This window comes from Myotis brandtii, unplaced genomic scaffold, assembly GCF_000412655.1.
Source record: "Myotis brandtii unplaced genomic scaffold, ASM41265v1 scaffold104, whole genome shotgun sequence".
Taxonomy (NCBI): Eukaryota; Metazoa; Chordata; class Mammalia; order Chiroptera; family Vespertilionidae; genus Myotis; species Myotis brandtii.
In genome coordinates this window covers 1,134,981-1,154,673 of record NW_005353497.1, presented here as the reverse complement: position 1 = coordinate 1,154,673, position 19,693 = coordinate 1,134,981, and the positions used below count along the sequence as shown (strand labels likewise).

Genomic DNA, 19,693 nt, shown 5'->3' with positions numbered 1-19,693 from the left:
TTTTGAATACACTGAAATTACAGGGTAATCTGATAGAGAACAATTTGGGGCAGGAGGAGGCAACTTCAGATAAAGAGGCCAAGAAAGGAACAATCTCTCTGAAGTTTTACATTTGAGCTGATAACTGAAAACATTCTTGGCAGAGAGAAGTATAAAGGCCTTGAAATGAGAAAGAGCTGAGCATAATAGAGCATTCCTAAGAAAGCTGGAATAGCCCTAACCGGTTTGGCTCAGTGGATAGAGCATCAGCCTGTGGACTCAAGGCTCCCAGGTTTGATTCCGGTCAAGGGCATATACCTTGGTTGCGGGCACAACCCCAGTGGGGAGTGTGCAGGAGGCAGCTGATCGATGTTTCTCTCTCACTGATGTTTCTAACTCTCTATCCCTCTCCCTTCCTCTCTGTAAAAAAACAATAAAATATATTTTTTTACAAAAGAAATAAAGCTGGAATAAATTGGAAAAGGGAAGGGTAGAAGAAGCAGAGAGGTGCTCGGGGTCCGGAACTCATAGATGAGTTGAAGGAACTTACCGTTTAATTCAGAATCTAAGGGAAGCTGCTGAAAGGTTTCTAATGTGACTTATATCCATTTTGAAAAGACTCCCATGGCTATTGTATTCTGAAGCATGACAACCAGGTGGAAAGTTATTGCAGAAGTTAAGAGAGAGAGATGATGGTAAGTGGTTGATAGTACTGGCAACTGAGAGAAAGAGCCAGACACGTGTGTGTGTGTGTGTGTGTGTGTGTGTGTGTGTGTGTGTGTAAATTGTCTGACTTCACCATTTAGAATACTGGTAGAAAACAGGGGCAACTGAAAGTGAGGAAAGAGAAAAAGAATTCATATTTATTGGTCACTTGCCATGTCTAGCTACTTTATATAGATTATTTCATTTAATCCTCACAGTAATTGCACACGTAGATATTATCATCACCGCGCCCCCCCCCCCCGTCCCCCCGCTAAGTTAAGGAGGAAACGTGTTGAGGAAGTTGCCCAAGGTCCCATTACTAGGAGAGAAGAGTTTCATATCCAGGTCCATCTGACTCAAAACCTGCATCCTTTTTTGACCAAATATATCTTTGGAGCTCAAGGTAAGAGTAAAGACAAAGCAGAAAAGCTCTGCTCGGGAATCCTGAAGGCTCACAGTTGGACTATGAAGAAGCTGACTTAGCTACAGCCTTTAACAACTGTCTCTTCACCCAGAATTCCACCAGGAAGCCAAGATTTTTACCATGAATGCCCTGTAAAAATCTTGGCTTAATGTCTCTCTCCAGGCTCCCCCACCCAAACCCACTGTCCTATTGATGCCCACTGCCAAACCTTCATTTGTGTTTTTTGTCCAGCCTATGGATTTGATATTCTAGTAGAGCCCATGCTTTCTGAGGTTGCTACACAGGAGGTAAGAACTTTGGTTCTCCTTTGCTCCAGGTAGCCCCTTCACTCCCATTCCTCTCTCTCTGAAACCCTGTCAGCCCCAACAACAGGGTTCCGATCTCCTCTGAGTTTCCTCAGGCATGGCTACCCTGGCCTGCTACAGCCCTCGGCCCATTGCTGAGCTCCAGGTGTGGTTTTTAGAGCAGCTGTGATCCCCGCAGCCAGCTGATGAGGCAATGTTGAGGCTTTCTGTTCTAGGTTTTCCCAGCCTCAGACAGGCATGTCCAAGCAGCACATGATCTCAGTGGCTAAGGATGAGTCCTGCAGCCTTCCCCTGCCACTGTACCCTGAGGCTCAGCAGCACCCTCCAGTGGAAATCACCAAAGTTGATGATTAGAGTTTTTGAAGAAGCTGTTGTTGTTTTTATTTTTTTATTTTTATTTTTTTAATATATTTCACTGATTTTTTAGAGAGAGGAAGGGAGAGAGATAGAGAGTTAGAAACATCGATGAGAGAGAAACATCGATCAGCTGCCTCCTGCACATCTCCCACTGGGGTTGTGCCCGCAACCCAGGTACATGCCCCCGACCGGAATCGAACCCGGGACCCCTCAGTCCGCAGGCCGACGCTCTATCCACTGAGCCAAACCGGTTCCGGCTGTTGTTTTTAGATTAAAGAAGTTACTGCTCTATTTTTTCCTGAATACTTGGTAAAGCTCTCCTGAGAAGTCATCTGGGTTTAGAGTTTTCTTTAAAGGCAGATATGTTAATATGAAGAAAACCTTCTCTTAAAATGGGAGAAATGAAGACGTGGGAAAAGAATATTGAGGCAAGGAAAAGTGTGAAGATATGAGAAGTGGCCTTTCAGTAACATGGCAGACTACGTTGATATGGAAGACACTCCCCCTACAAAACAGAAATGCTGGATAAAAAATTAAATTTCCTTTTTCCATATATATATGGAAATCTCCCAACTACCTAAAATAAAAAGAGAACTGAAACCAGTTGTCACCATGGCAACAGAAGAGGGCGTCAGATCCTGATACAGGGTCCGGCTGCTAAGAGTTTGATGTCCATGTGAGTAGTTTTCTTGGTATCAGCCTTTCTGGATCAGAGAAGTACAATAGAGTGCCCTGTTTAAAGCTAAGTCCTATCAGTGAAATGGGGATCAGGAAAAATTCCTCACACTAAGCCAGAAAATTGGCAAGAAACTTGCTATCTGCCCAGGTCTCTAATGTGGGAAATAAATCTCCTAAGAGAAATTGAAACACTAAGCCAGAAACATCTAAGGGTTAGTAGGAGTTGTACTAACTGTATGGTGCAGAAATTTAAAGGCAAAAAATTAGCCCACAAGCTAATTTCAGGGCCCCAACAAAAGCAAATGCAACACCCATCCATAGAGATAGCAGTCGTACACAGTGTGGGTGCCCTAGACTCCCGGCAGAGGATGCAATAACAGTGAACATTTAGCAGCCGCACAAGAAAACCAAGTACAATGAGAGATTCAGCAGACCAAACAGTTGGGAGAATTTGCACCACCCTAAGAGGTAGAAACAATACAACAATATTAAAGAGACTCTAATATTTAAGAGCGTATGGCACAAAATAAAATGGACAGACCTGAAAAAGAACCAAATGAAGCTTTAAAAAAATACAAAACTATGACTATTGAACTTGAAAACTAAATGGATGATGTCAGAGTAGATTAGACAGAGCTGCAGACACTGGCATGAAAGATTTGAGGAAATCACCTAAAATGCAGCAGAGAGAGAGAAAAAATGGAAAATAGGAAAGTAAGCTAAAGAGCCTTGGAGAATGGAAAGTGGAGATTCAAAATACACTCAATAGGATTTTTTGAAGGGGACATTACAGAATGAAGAAAGGAAATATTTGAAAGACACGACTTATCCAGAATTGAATACAAACTTAGGTCCTCGGGCTAGGGAAGCAAGCAAGGAAAAACAAATTCAAATCCATGCTTAGACACTAAATAAGAAACTGCAGAAACAGAAAAGCAAAAGAGATTATTAAAATACCCAGAAAGAAAAGACAGCTTACCTAAAATGGAATAACAGAAGACTTCTCACCAACAACAAAAGAAGTCAGAAAACAATAAAATAAGATCTTCAATGGGCTAAGTAAGTTAGGTACATAATTCTAAACCTAACTAAACTACTAATAAAGGTGCTCTACATAGATTTTTAAAAAGACTAAAAAGATTTCCTACTGTTTGAGATCACTAAAATAAAAGATAAAGATAAAATGAACAATTCCCTATGAACATAAAATAATCCTGAGCTAGTATGTACCCAGCATGTCCTCAAAGCAAAAACTGACTGGAGTTATAAGAATAAATTAACAAAAGCACAAACATTGTGGAAATTTTTAACATAATTTATTCAAAAATGGATCAATTGGACAATAACTGATAAAGAGAGAGTATTTGAATAACAATTAATACGCTTCATCTTATGAACATATGTAGAAGTCGGCACTCAACAATTAGAGAATTTCTTTGTAAGTACTTATGGAACATTAAATATCTATTTACTGAGTGTCTTCTATATATCAGGGACCTTTCTCTGTGAGGCTCTGGGGAATAGTCATGAAAATTAAGTCTCTGCCCTCTTGGAATTTATATTGAGTGGAGGAGATAGAGCTTCAATGAAGGGATTCACATCGTGTCTAATGTCAAGCAGTGCTAAGTTGATAAAATATAAATAAAGCAGATTAATAGGGCAGGCATGTGAGGAGCTATGTCGGACTGTGGCGGAGAAGGCCTCTCTGAATAGGTGACTTTAAGCCAGCAGCCATATAAGTCATGATATAAGCCAGTGATGGCGAACCTATGACACGCGTGTCAGAGGTGACACGCGAACTCATTTTTTTGGTTGATTTTTCTTTGTTAAATGGCATTTAAATATATAAAATAAATATCAAAAATATAAGTCTTTGTTTTACTATGGTTGCAAATATCAAAAAATTTCTATATGTGACACGGCACCAGGGTTAAGTTAGGGTTTTTCAAAATGCTGACACGCCGAGCTCAAAAGGTTCGCCATCACTGCTACAAGCCATGCAAGGACCTGTAAAGAAGAAACAGCAAAAGCAATGGCTCTGGAGAGGGTGTGTGCCTGGCTTGTAAGAATCAATAAATGGCCCAATATGGTAAAAGGAGTTCAGAAAGGGGAGCTGGGAGTAATGTGACCTGCATTTCATTTTAAAAGCATCGTCTGGCAGCTCTGGGGAGAGTAGCAGGAAGGCCAGTTAACGTGACTGGGGCTACAGGATCAGTAGTAGAGGGAATGAGCAGTGGTCAAATTAAAATCTTAAAGGTAGAACCAATGTTAGAGAGGCAAGATGTGGGTGTGAAAGAGATGAGCCAGGGTGACTTCAAGAGTGTTGCCCTTGTCCAGAACAACTCAGAGGAAATGGTATAGCACCTTGAGGTAAACAATGCGCTTGCCTCTTCCCAGGACCGCATCAAAATTACAACCAAGTTATAGGACAATCAGCCTGAGAACCATCTGAAGACTAGCTGAACACAAGTCCTATAACTAAGGACATAAAGAAGAAGCCACATGGAGACTGAAATGTCATTGTCAGTCATGCAGCGGGTCAAAGGCTTGGCTGGCCACTGGTGACTTTGAAGAGGGAGGATGTGGGCAGCCTCCAAAATCAGGCAAGGCCCGGAAACAGGTTCTTTCCTAGACTTTCCGAAAGGAATGCACATCTTGTTTTAGTTCAGTGAGACCCACTTCTGATGTTTACCTCCTGAAATAAACGGTAATAAATTGTTCCTGTGTTAAGCCAAAAGAAAACGCAGCACCTTTGCTGAGATGGGGACACTGGGGAAGATGTGTGTAGGGTGGGGAAGGGTGCTGGTAAACGTGAGGTACCTTTTCGATGCCCCAGTGGATGTTTAAGGTGGCGGTGGGGTGCTCCTGTTCCACTGGTGCGTTGGTGTTGCCCGCCCAGCCTCTCTGGGTATCTACCGTTGAAATTTCTCAGGTTGTCATGGCGCAGCACCTTTGCTGAGATGGGGACACTGGGGAAGATGTGTGTAGGGTGGGGAAGGGTGCTGGTAAACGTGAGGTACCTTTTCGATGCCCCAGTGGATGTTTAAGGTGGCGGTGGGGTGCTCCTGTTCCACTGGTGCGTTGGTGTTGCCCGCCCAGCCTCTCTGGGTATCTACCGTTGAAATTTCTCAGGTTGTCATTTCTCAGAAGAAAATGCTTAGTCGGCTTTTTCCATCATAAAACTAATTCTGACCTAACTTTTCCAAGCAAAATTAAACTAACACTAGTGAATGCCTAGTACACTAAGTCCCTTCACAAATATCATCTCTAAACATAAACATCGCCCTTTGTGGAAAGGTGGGTGGACACTTGTACACATCTATTCTCAGCTCTACATCCAGGGATACCATATTGATAGTTTGAAATTGGCAGTGGGGGAGTATTTACACCAGGAAAATTGCCAAATGCTACAAGTAAGGACCTTCCCCCACCCCCAGCTCCAGAGTCAGTGGTGGAACATCGATCAGCACACCAGCCATTATATCCTCAGAAGGAAACTGAGGCTTTAAGTCTCTTAGAGTCTAAGACAGTGGTTCTCAACCTTGGCTGCACATTAAAATCACCTGGGAATTTTTTTAAAATCCTGATTTCTGGGCCTCATCCTCCGGAAATTCTGTTTCTTTGTTACTAATGTTGTGGCCCCACCCCATAAGAGATCAAGTGACCTGCCCAGTTACAGAACCAGCTCAGGTGTTTTGACTCTATGTCTAGTGTTATTTCCCTCATAGAATCCTCATGGGTCCTTCCTTTGTGTCAGGCTTTGTACCAAAGGTTATATGTGTATTTTCTAATGCTCACAACTCTACAAAGGAAATATGACTGTTCTTTTCACCTTAATGTCAAGGAAACTAAAGCTTTGAGGATTAGTAGCTGATTAATAACCAAACGTTGGTCCCAGTTGTTATTAGAGTCAATTCACTCAAAACTTCTGTCATCCTAACTCTACTAAGTTTTACTTTGTCAAGATAAATCAAACTGTTTTCTGTTACAATATAGAAGGAAAAAAGAGTGAAGTTATTATCAAAGTCCAAAAGGTTATGGTAAATATAAAAGGGGATCTCAATTTTGAATCACACTTTTCCAATACTCCAGGAAAATTCCTTGGAAGAGGTGGAATTCTGACAAGTCTTTTTAATTATAGAAGAGAAAATGTCTGGCACCCAGGGACACATTCCAACACGGGGTGTGGCTCCAGAGAAAACTTCAAGGCAGAAGTGTGACCATCTGATCCAGGGGGTGGTGAACAAGTCCATCTAAGAAGAGCAGGGAAGACCCTCTGGGGAGCATGAAACAATAGAAATGAGGTTCTTTGTATGCTCCGGGAACGGGCTTTGAAGTGCAAATAATGAACTAACCAAAAAGCAAAACAGATTTCACTTTGAATCTCAAAACTTGACGTTCCAGATAGTACAATATCATTTTAGGGTTTTGTTCTCTACTGCTTAATGAAATAATGTATTTTCTCTCCTTTCTACCTGGTGAAAATATCCAGCCCATGTATTCTCTCTTCCTCATTACCTGTCAGTCTCATTTACCAGCCTCCCAGATCTTGACAAGAACAGCTCAGAGTCACCCTGAAGCATTTTCAGTAGCAATAAGTGACTTCTAGCCTGGGAACTTCAAGGAATTCCTCCGACTTGCTATAAAACAGTGCTTAAAGGTTAGCTTTCAGAGACTGGGTGCTTATGGGGAAAATTGCTCCAATTAGTGTGTTTGAAGTTTCCAAGAAAAAAAGAATCAAAAACTAGAGGTATACAAACTCAAAATATTTAGGAACCCACACTTAATTCCAGGAATTCCAAAATGGGGATTTTCCTCATTTAAAAATTAAATATCTCAACATCTCAAAAAAAAAATTAAATAAAGCTTTATTAAATGTTTTAAGAGTAAATACTCAAAGTATTAAATGCTTTAAAAGTAAAATTCACAGATTATATTTTTAACTTCAAATTATTTTCAGGACTGAAACAGCATCCCAAACACATTAATGCCTCTCTCCATAGTTACCACCAACGACCTCGTTCCCATCCAAAAAGAGATGAGAGCTTAGCGTTCATAATCTCCCTAATATAAACATTTTTATCAGAAATGTATAGAACAGACCGAGTCTCTCTAGTAGAAGAGTAATGGAATCTTGTGAGATTTTTTTGTTGTTTGTTTTTTTATTTCAGAGAGGAAGGGAGAGGGAGAGAGAGACAGAAACGTCAATGATGAGAGAGAATCACTGATTGGCTACCTCCAGCATATCCCTCATTGGGAATCAAGCCAGCAACCCAGGCATGTGCCCCAGAACCAGAATCGAACCTGGGACCCTTCAGTCCCCAGGCCGATGCTCTATCCACTGAGGCAAACTGGCTAGAGCTGGAGTCTTGTTTTTTAAATGTTAATTAAATGAGTGGTCTCAACATAGGTTGAAATGTGTCTACCCAAAATTCATATGTTGAAGTCCTACCTCCCAGCACCTCAGAATGTGGCCTTATTTGGAAATAAGATTGTCGCAGATGTAGTTAGTTAAGATGAGGTCATACTGGAGTAGGGTGGGCCAATAATCCAATATGACTGGTGTCCTTATAAAAATGGGAAATTTGACCCAGTATACAGAGAGACCGCCCTGTGAACATGAAGGCAGCGAATGGTGCATCTCCAAGCCAAGGGACACCAAAGACTGCCAGCAAACCACCAGAAGCTGGGAGAGAGCGGGGAACAGGCTCTCCCTCACAGCCTGGAGAAGGAAACTGCCAACATCTTGATTTCAGATTCTAGCTCCCAGAACTGAGACAATAAATTTCTGTTGTTTTAGCCACCCCGTTTGGGGTACTCGGTTATGGCAGCCCTAGCAACTAACACAGAGGTCCCTTTGCCATGCCTTCTTAGGCTCAGCTCCTCCATCTCACACGTGTCTCAAAACACAGGAAGGAGCAAAAAATAATGTGCAGGAAGCTATACTTTTTTCAAGAAATTTTGTGAGAGTGCATAGAAGCTTCAGTTGCTTCATATGTAAAATAAAGACAACATTCACCACTTAGCGATTTGTGAGTCTAATGATGTAAAACACAATATGAATCAAGTTTAGTGTCTGGTTCATAGTAGTGGCTCAAAAAATGAAATGGTAGCTGTTATTACTAGAAATAAAAAATGATACCCCTGAGCCTATGTCAAGAAGACGCGTGAGATGAGGTTTCCTCAGGAGTCCCTGCCCTCAGACCGAGTTGCCAACAGCTGACATCATCGGGCTCCAACTCTCCCAGGGCCTGCACTGGTGTCTTACATTCCTACCCAAGCCTCAGCTAGACTTTGCACCAGCATATCCCACCCTGCCTTATATCACCACCATCTGTGGTCACTGCCCCAAATGCAAAGCACTCCTCTTTCTCTGGCTCTCACCCGTTTCCTCTCTCCTGACCCATTCCTTTCTCCATCCAATGCCCTCACAAATGCTGTGATCTGCCAAACCATCTTCCCACAGGAACTCTCTATCTACCTCCCCCTGTAGCTGAAACAGGGTTCTCTGCTGATGACACCACCTCTCATCCTACAGCGCTCCCTAGTGAGGTCTGCCCATTCCCCCACACCCCAGATACACCAGGGTCAAGATGTGGATCAGCATTTTACCCCACCCCACCCCCAATTATTTCTTCACCTTCAGACAAAACACCTGCCGTTTTGAGGTGCTTGACACCTATGACACCCAATGACCCAGTAACCCCTCCTCAGCATAGTTAACTGCCAGCTGGAGACCTCTCAACAATTCTTATGAAATAAAAATGACTCACTGTCTTCCTCACCAACCTACTGCTTGTCCATGACCATGCACGCTGTCTATGGTCTGCTTCTCTCCTATCACAATCAATCAAAGGTCTTCTCCTACCAATGACCAGTCCTTCTACTTTGCATCCCCTCTCCTCTTGCTTCCTCAAAGCCCTGGTTTCATAAATTATCTCTTCTCTCTTTGGCATCTTCTATCTCTTCTACTCCACTGTCTCCTTTCCAGCAGAATTACACATTCTCTCCTCTCTTCCATCTTAACATGTTCTTTCTCAACTCTAAGTCCCAATAACTTACAGTTATTGAGAATTTACTGTGTGCAGGGGATTGTGCTAAATTTGGGGCATTTATTATTTCAATCCTCACATCAATTTTATTGAGGAGATATTACCCCCAGTTACTGAAACTGAAGAAATTAAGATCATGGGACAAGTAATTGGTGGAGCCAGGCTTCCAACCCAGGCATCAGACTCCAGAGACTATGCTTTTAACCACAATTTTCTTACCCATCTTTTCAGCATCCTGGCCTCACAACCCCAATGAAACTGCATTTTACCCTGTTTAGTTTAGCTTTTATTTTCAGTCATCTTACACATGGATGGAGTTGATAATTTCACCTGCTTAAATCTAGCAACTTTTTAGATTTCCACACACTGCTCATTGCTGTTTCTCTTCCTACTGACCTGGACTTTCCTTCCAGAATCCTTTATGTATTTACCTTCTCACTGCCTCTTAAATACTTGCGTTCTCTATAGTTCCATCTTGTCTTTCTTCTTCTCTCAGTCTACATACTCTCCTTGGATGATCTCATTTGTTCTGATGGCTTTAGCTATCATCTATATAATTTTCAAGTGGACAGAACAGCTACTTGGCATGATTCATACTAACACTGACAGTTGGAAATGCTGAGGGGATGATACCTGGAGACAGACAGGCCACCCAAACAGAGACATTTACTTTGATAAATTAACCATCAACTAAGGTCTGGCTCTCAGACTTCCAAACTCAGAAACTTTAACTTGACACTGTCAGAGTATTTTAAACAATAGAGACTGACGTGTAAGACTGGTGTGCCAAAATATGAGTTACCAATCAGGAATATAACAGTCTGGTAAGTCTGATGTATGTGCCAGTCTGACAAGAGCTTTCTCTCCCTATAAGGAAAGTGTATGAGGTTAAATTATCAGAAGGCTCTTTGGTGAGCATGCAACCAAAACTAGGAGAGTTAACAGTTTGATCCAAATATGTAATGACATCATTACATATTTATAAAGATAAACAGTCTATGGCTACAGTTGGAGTGTTGCTTATGGGTGGACTGGTTATTTAAGTGCAGAATGAACTAATACTCTGAACCCTAGATCAAACTTGGCACACCAAAAAAGCACCCAAATAATTTTAAAAATGGGCAGAGGATCTGAATAAACATCTTTCCAAAGAAGAATACAGTTGGCCAACAGGTACATGAAAATGTGCTCAATATCACTAATTATCAGGCAGACACCTCATACCTATTAGAATGGCTATTATCAAAAAGACAAGAAGTAACAAGTGTTGGAGAGAATGTGGAAGAAAGGGAATCCTTGTGTACTATTAGTGGGGATGTAAATTGGTGTAGCCACTATGGGAAACAGTGTGGAGGTTCCTCAAAAAGTTAAAAATAGAAGTACTGGATGATCCAGCAATTCCACTTCTGGGTATTTATCTGCAAAAAACCAAAAACACTAGCACCCCATGTTCATTGCAGCATTATTTACAATAGCCAAGATGCGGAAACAACCTAAGTGTCCATTGATGGATGAATATAAATATACACACACACATGTACACACACACACACACACACACACACACACACAAATACACACTGTGGAATATTATTCAGCCATAAAAGAGTTGGGAATCTTTTCATCTGTGACCTTGGGGCATTATGCTAAGTGAAATAAGTCAGACAGAGACATACATATAACTGTATGTGTGATCCCACTTAAATGTGGAATCTAAGAAAAAAATGAGCTCATACATACAAAGAACATATAACTGGTGGTGACAGAGGTAGGGAATAGGCGGTGGGTGAAACAGATGAAGGAGGTCAAAAGGTACAAACTTCCAGTTATAACATAAGTAAGTCATGGGGATATAAAGTACAGCATAAGGATTATAGTCATTACTGGATTGCTTATTTGAAAGTTGCTAAGAGAGTAGACCTTCAAAGTCCTCATCACAAGAAAAAAAACTTTCTAATGTAATTAACTAGATTTATTGTGGTGATTATTTCACAAAATATACAAATTGTACATCTGAAACGAATATATTATATGCCAATTATATGTCAATTAAAAACAAAAAAAATCTGGTTGTACAATGCCTAAGTCTGTTTCTGTGACTCTTTTTCACCCCTGTATTTTTTCATTGATATTTTGTTTGGACAAGTTAATTTATAAGGAGTTTGCTTACTTACTGTCAAGACTACTGGCCAGAGAGTAATGGTATCTCTTATAGAGAACTTTACATATCTTTTCTCTTCTAGTATGTGACAATTTCATATCTTACCCTATAGAAGGCAATCATATTTCCCTTTTTTCCATATTCTAAGGACCAAGTCCAGTTCACTGGACTTTCTTAATAGCTCGGAAGTCTATCCCCTTCTTCCTATACCCAAGTCTCCTCACTATTTCCCCTCGAATTGCTGTGATGGCCTCAGATTTCATCGCTCAGCTCTCAGGACGGCCTTGCCCCAGTCCATCTGCAAGACACAACTCTAAAATGAAAACCCAAACATGTCATTCCTCACTTGTAACCCTTTCAGGCTCCTGATAGCTTTCAGGATGAAATCCAAATGCCTTAACATGTTCCTTAAACTTCTTTTGCTTATGCACTTTCTTTAGGTTTCAGCCAGGCCACATATCTTCCAGAAAACCTTGGGTGACCATCACCCTCCTGAATTCAGAATCAGGGGCACTGCTCTGCACTCACACAGCCCTGTTTCTTTCCACTCTAAGCCATAGCAGGTTATATAATATCATCATTTCTCTGGCACGTTACCCCATATATTGTTAAGCTAGGCCTCATTATCTTTGAATCGAAAGCTCCTAGCATAGTCCTTGACAAACAGTAGGAAGCCTATTATTAACCGATGAATGAGTGAATGAATGAATCACTGAATATAAGGGCTTATCTTTGGATTTTTAAATTCTCTTGTTGGTTTCCCAATTATGAAGCAGTGGTCTAGGGCCCAAGGGGACAGTGCAGCAATGAACACATGCCTCTCAAATACTGAGTGTATTAGCATGGTACATTTGAACTGGTTCGAACTATCCTTTGCCTATAGGTTGATTAATAACCAAGGCATCAGGTAGATATTTTCACTCTAGAATTTTTTAGTCTTATTGTATAAAGGTTCTACTATTTTTCTTCTCTCCAGTGCCTACTGAATCTTTATAGACAAATGTGAGTCATTCAATAAGAGCAACACCATTGATTCTTTAGTACTTTTAAAAGGACCTTGATATATATTATTTAACCATGATGTTACTAAAGTAGGAAAAGTTTATTTCATTACACCTTACATTCGACATAAGTCCATTTTTTAATTTTTTCCTATTCCCTGCAGAGATGGGGATCCTCACAGGATTTATCAGAGATAAACAAAACCAAGGCTGAGAATACTGTAGACTTGTGAGAACCATCTATGATATGGATCTTTTGTGTGCACAATGCTCTTTAGAAATTAATGTATTTGTAGTGACACTCCTTCCACCAGTCCAATTAAAACTGGAAAGCGGGCAGACTATCTTACGGCATGCAGCTGAGATACTCCCAACTGCATAGAAATCACCTCCAAAACTTACCTGCCATACAAACATTCAGTAACTACCCAAGACTCCACCATTATCTGGGTCACAATGATACTTTCATTTCATTTCAAGCTTGGCTGGGAGATATATGTCACCCAAATGATAATGGCTTCTCTCCAGTGCCTATTAGATCTTTATAGACAAATGTGAGTCATTCGATAAGAGCAACGCCACTGATTCTTTAGTATTTTTAAAGAAACCAAAAGGTCAACTTCGCAAATTATTATGTTGCTTAGTTTCATTCTTCTGTTATTATTTTAAAAGTAAAATCATAGGCATATGAGGCAACATTAAAATACCCAGAGAAATCCTCAGTTCTTGTTTTCAGAATTCAGTGATGAAACTTTTCCTGAGTGTGTACTGTGTGGCAGGCCTGTGAGATACTATAAATGAGTCCTGCCCAGATTGCTTAATGTCTCATCAGAGAGAAAGGTAGGGAAGCAGAGTTATGAAGACCATTGAGAATGGTTCTTGTATGTTTGACCAGAGACACATCATAAGCAAAACCAAATTCTGACTTACCAACAATCAACTGAAAGCTGTTCCTCAACTTAACAAACAACAAACCAAAAGTGGGAGTCAGAGAGGATTCTGTTGACTAGTAACATTCCTAACACATGTAACCTATGTGATTTATCAAAATGTGGTCCTTACACTTTGGGAGAAAGTTTTCATTGTGGGTAGCAAAACGCTTCTACATGTCCTCAGAAAACACCCAGAGACCTGGGATCTACTCTCAGGTTAAAATACTCCATCATGGAGGGCATGCTCTCCCTCCCAGGAGCATGCCCATACCTTTCCCTTCCCCCTCTCCTTCCCCAACAGGCAAGCAACTCCTAAACTCTAAAGGGACCCCACAGGCTTGCAACCAGGGCAGCAATGGGCAGCGGCAGCTCGTCCAGGTATTAGGAAGTTAGACATGAGGGGCTGGGGTGGGTCTGCCCTGGGGTCCTGAACAGGGGTCGGACCAACATTGCCTTCAGACCACCTCTCTGTAGGCCACCCAGCAGCCAGCAGACTGTCAGCGGGCAGGTTCAGAATCAGCTGGATTTTGGCAGAAGCTCAGAGGAAAACAACATGACCTCAGTGTGACCTTACTAGGGTCCTAGACTAATTATAATAAAATTTGCATTGTGGTGTAGAACCATCCCCCTTGGATTTTTCTGTATGCATTATGGGTAAAGGCATGCAGAGAAGAAATATAATTATATAACCCTGTTCTATTAATCATCCCTGAATGCAAATTAAGGTCTCCACCTAGAAAATCCCTCATTTAAACCGTGTAAGTCAGGAGTTTAGGGCCATTGTCTCTCTCGACTGGCTCACACCTTGCTTGGAGTGCATCTTCAATAAATCCCACTTTACTTTTTAAAAAAAATTAAAATTAAATATACTATCATGCTAGAAACGAAGTAATCATTGCAACCAAAATCTCTCACTCTTAAATTCTACTTTAAGTTTGGTTTCTCTTGGATTTAAAAGACCAACCCTTTTCCTCATGAAAACCCTTCTTCACACAGGAGGAGCTACAGGCAAAGGGAGACTAATATCTTCTTGGATCTTTTTCCTACACATATTGAAACTGACATTTCAATTTGAAGTTTAGCTCCTATAAAACGTCGATAGATTTTCAAGGTCTGAGAATTCAACTCTACTCTGATACCTGTTTACCTGGAGAGAGCATCCAATTCCACCAGTTAAAGGGTTTGATTCTACAAGACTGCACCCTCCCCCCAACTTGAGACTTCAATCACAAGCCCCAGTTGTTTCATGTGCGCCTGACCACCAGCTATACATCACAGGTGCCAACAACCCCCTCCCTTGGGTTCAACTAATTTGCTAGAGCAGCTCAAAAACCTCAGAAAACGCACTTACTCATTAGATTACCTGTTTTATTATAAAAGAATATAACTCAGTGTGAATGAAAAAAGGGGCCACACACTAAACTTGACAAGCTCAGGGGAGGCCTGCATGGTGGGCCCTACAAACAGAGGCCCAAAGTAATCACATTAGGATGGTCTGGACATAAAAATTCCTAACTAGAAGTGAGCCATGGTGGGTAGTCCTGTCCTAGGCCTGTGGCTTCCTTGACAAAGGTCAATCTTTAACTTAAGTGAGCCTGTCTACTATCGTTTTGTATCTGAGATAATACTCCTTTGAAAGTCAGAGTAATGATCTTTTTCTAGACCCCTCAGGGCACAACCTATAGCAGAACCCCTCCTTGTTATCTTATTCCCTGCAAACCATCTCATGCTGTAAATGTCAACTACTGACTACCCTGCACCCACCAATGTGAAAGAAATAAGTGTTTCTATTTTACTTTTTATCCAATCCCAGAGATTTCCCCAGTTTGCTTTCATCCTCCAGCCCCTCTCCCTTCCCCAGAGGTCAGGAGCGGGAGAGAAAATTTCAACCCTCTCATCTCAAAGTTGGGTCTCATGCAACATCCTCATGCAACAACATGAAGGAACCTTGAAAACATTATGCTAAAGTGAAAGAAGCCAATCATAAAATAACACCTATTATACAATTCCAGTCATATAAAAGTCCAGAACGGGAAAACCTAGAGAGACAGAAAGTAAATTAGTGGTTGCTTAGGGCTGGGAGAAGGATAAGGGGATAGAGAACTGATAGATAAATAAAAGGCATGAGGTTTCTCTTTGAGGTAATAAAAATGTTCCAAAATTGTGGTGATGGTTGTATGCATCTGTGAATATGAATGTTTGTATGATATGGGAATTATATCTAAATAAAGCTGCTAAAAATTAAGGCATTATAAGTGATTAGAGAAGTTTAAAAAGAACATTTTAACTTAGTTAGCATCAAAAAGCTGGCCTGATAGTCCATGTCCCTGGTCCTCTCTGATGCTTCCCCTTCCATGGGTGTGTTGTTGGTCCTCCAAGACTGGCTTCTGAGGTGCACATTTTCTGAGTGATTTTATCACTTCCTTGTCAAGTTGTTAGACTTTGTCCTCTATGGTTATGTTTTCCCTGTATTTTAATTTTTACCCCCACCTGCAAACACACACCGTGCCCCAACCTGTAATGCAGGGGTCCAAAGCGTCACCTGAAAGGCCGACAGGTCTCTGTCAAATGCCGGGGACTATATCCCAGGTCTCCTCCATTATTTCATCTAGCTAAATGCAGTAGCAGGTATCAAAGGGCTTTGAAAAGTTGTAGTCAAGGTCATTAATATAATTAGTAATTATGATTATAATTAATGCAATTATTATACCCAATAACACACATTTCTTTTCACGTCAGTTGTATCACCCAACCGTAGGAATTTGTGTTAGAAACTATGAAAAGCAACCACATATAAAACAATCAGTCATAAAATGTCGCAGTTAGAAGTGACCTTAGAGATGTTCAAATCCAAGTCCCTCATTTTACAGTTCAGAAAGATAACCTGACTTTTCCAATGTCACTCTGTAAAACAGCCAATCCCCATTCAAGGCCCTTTTTGTCATTCTAAGCTGATCACTAATCACAAGTAAAAGGAAAAAAAAAATGCTTAATGATTTTACACACACACACACACACACACAGTGTGAGAGAAAATGTCACACCAAGATATTATTACAATCCATTAAAATGAATTAATAAACTAAAAGTTATTAATATGTTTTAACTTCTACTTCCCTCTTTATCTTCAAAAACACTTTAAATACTCTTAGATAACAGAAACACTTGGCCACTTCTCTCTAATCACAATGGAAACAGAATTAATAGTTTTGCTGAATTATACTTACAATTAATTTTATGGAACCAATTTAATCATTTTCGTGTATTAATTCTAGAAAGATCTAATTTATTAGTCATCTCTTATTAGCATGCCAAGTTTCCCCCACTTTGAAACATGATTGCTAAACTATAGGAAAGTCAACTACAGCAAACTTTCCCATTTGGTAACAATTGGAATGCAGCATACCACAATGCAATTTATTCCAATAATTTTCATATCACATTGAAATATCATGATGATCCAGTTTCCATTTATGACTTGAGGCAATTTCTGTGTTCTGTCTGCAGCAACATCATTTCATAAGAGTCTTTTGGAGAAGAGCAAATTGTGGTGTTAATTAGAGAAAACAATTTTTACTTTGTTTTTTTAGCCAACTTCAGATTTATCCCTACAGAAGAAACGTATTTAGGCTATTCCAAAATAACAAGTTTTGAACTGCATCAACATTGACATCTTGACATTTAATAAAGTGAAACATTGTAAGACATGAGGTGTCTTACTAAGAGAGAAAACACAGTAAGTAACCATTCAATTCTTCACTCAAATATAAAGAATATTTCATCAATGTAGAAATGTTATATATATACATATATATACATATATGCGTGATTCACATATATCAGTGGTTCTCAACCTTCCTAATGCCGCAACCCTTTAATATAGTTCCTCATGTTGTGGTGACCCCCAACCATAAAATTATTTTCGTTGCTACTTCATAACTGTAATTTTGCTACTGTTATGAATTGTAATGTAAATATCTGATATGCAGGATGTATTTTCATTGTTACAAATTGAACATAATTAAAGCATAGTGATTAATCACAAAAACAGTATGTAATTATATATGTGTTTTCCGATGGTCTTAGGCGACCCCTGTGAAAGGGTCGTTCGACCCCCAAAAGGGTCGCGACCCACAGGTTGAGAACCACTGAGATAGATAGATAGATATCACCCCAGAAGAATAGGATAGGTTATTGTTTTCATCATCTGAAAGGGGGGGGGGGAAACCCAGAAAATTCTATTTCCCCTCCAAATTTCCCCACAGCCAACTTTTTTTAAATAGTTGACAACTGACACATTTGATACCTAGCAATAATTTGAACTTATGTCTGTCAAATGCACAAGGAACAAATCTGAAATTCTCAATGTCAAGCTCTCATTGTAAAGAGGCTGTGTCAAGGTCTTCTACGGAAAAGAGAATTTCAAAGCAGGAAACGTATGGGAGAACAGTGGGGGAGGACTGTTAAGAAGCCACTGCTTTATTTCTTCAACTGGGCAGCAACTTGTGTTAATGAAACTCAGGTGGACGCTACACAGCAAGCCGCAGGGCTCCCCTGGCGATGCTGCCCTCCACAATGACAATGAGGGCTCCTATGCGCCTCACAGAAAGGTGCCACTTTAAAGGGAAACTGAAAAAAAAGTAAATCGGGTCCTGTTACAGTGGAGCCGCTGAGACCCACAGCTTTAGGGCAAAAAATAAAAAATAAGTAAAGTCCTTTGGCTTCAGCTACCTTTACAGAGCACTGACATACCAAATCACGTGCATTTCTACTGCATGAGCCTTAGCCATAAGGTTTATACCATCTGTGAACCTAGCTAATGATGACCTGGTGCAAAGATGAGTAGATTCAGTAAAGCAATGAATGGTTTCTCTCATTCTCATCTCTTCCGTTCCACTAGTAGTAACTACGCCAAGCTTCCTTGACTCACACAGGTTTTTCCCATCTTAGCGGAGCGTTATCCTGCGCGTGCTCTCCACCTGGATGTTGTTAGCTTTGGAAGGATCGCGGCTGAACACCCCTGTTCAAATCTGCCTTTATCATTAAACATCCTTTAGCTCTAAAACTAAAAAGTCAGTAGACGCTGTTGCTCAAGACCGGATTGTGGGTTTCCTAACTCCACATATCCAGGTTTGGGGACCACCGGACCAGCTCCCTAAACAAGCCATCTGTCTACCCCATGGCTGAGACGTGAGCAGGTAGCAGAGCCACCCCAGAAGCCAAGCAGCAATTCTTTGTGACAACTATCTTCGGGCTACACATCTATCAAAAAGATTTCAAACTACCCAACACTGAGACCGTTTCATAGCATAAAGCACGATGTGATCATAAGAAATAACAAAGACATGCGCCCAGCCCTGTGGCCCAGTGGTTGAGCCTCGACCTATGAACCAGGAGGTCCCCGCTTGATTCCCGGTGGTGTGGGCACGTGCAGGGTTGCGGGCTCCATCCCCAGCGTGGGGCGTGGAGGAAGCAGCCGATCAATGCTTCTCTCTGATCATTGATGTTTCTCTCTCTCTCTCCCTCCCCCTTCCTCTCTGGAATCAATAAAAAGATATTTTTAAAAAAATAATAACAAAGAATGAACATTCCCCTTACCTGGATCATGGAAAGGCACCAAAGCAAAGTTGTAAAGAGGTCTTTTAGGTCTTTTCAAAGACGTCTCCAAAATTTTGGAAGCCCCTTCGATAACCTGAACTAAATCATCATACATGGAGCCGGTCACATCGAACACAAAAGCCAAGGTGGAGGCCCCCTCGGGAATGTCCTCTGCGCTGGCCTCCGACGGGGGGCTCGCGTCTTGAGCGAGGGAGGAATAAAGCAGAGCAAACAGGAATCCTGCGAGGACCGTGTCCCGGGAAATCATTTTCTTTTCTGCCTTTTCTCCCCCGTTTCCTGAGCGCGGTGCTTAGCCCTCCTCAGCCACAGACGGGGGGTCTCCTCTCCGAGCAGCTCATGAGACGCTGGAAACCTCTGTGCACTGGCCAACAGTTTGGAGCTGAGACTCAGACGGGGACAGGCACCGAACGCGGCTCCCCGCAGGGGCTGAGCGGCAGAGATGCAGCGCTTTTGTCTGGACGCAGCTTCCTCCGTGGGCCG

At 41.2% G+C, this 19,693-nt stretch overlaps 1 protein-coding gene across 1 annotated transcript in view; it reads right to left on the bottom strand.

The window, feature by feature from the left end:
* The window catches only part of LOC106725776 (hemicentin-1-like), a gene marked incomplete at its 3' end in the record, with an annotated part of 145,684 nt that extends 126,044 nt beyond the window's left edge, over positions 1 to 19,640 (bottom strand). The window contains exon 1 of the mRNA XM_014538131.1: positions 19,193 to 19,640. Coding sequence (XP_014393617.1) covers positions 19,193 to 19,460 — 268 coding nt within the window. The remainder of the gene's footprint in view (positions 1 to 19,192) is intronic.
* Positions 19,641 to 19,693: the final 53 nt, after the last annotated feature.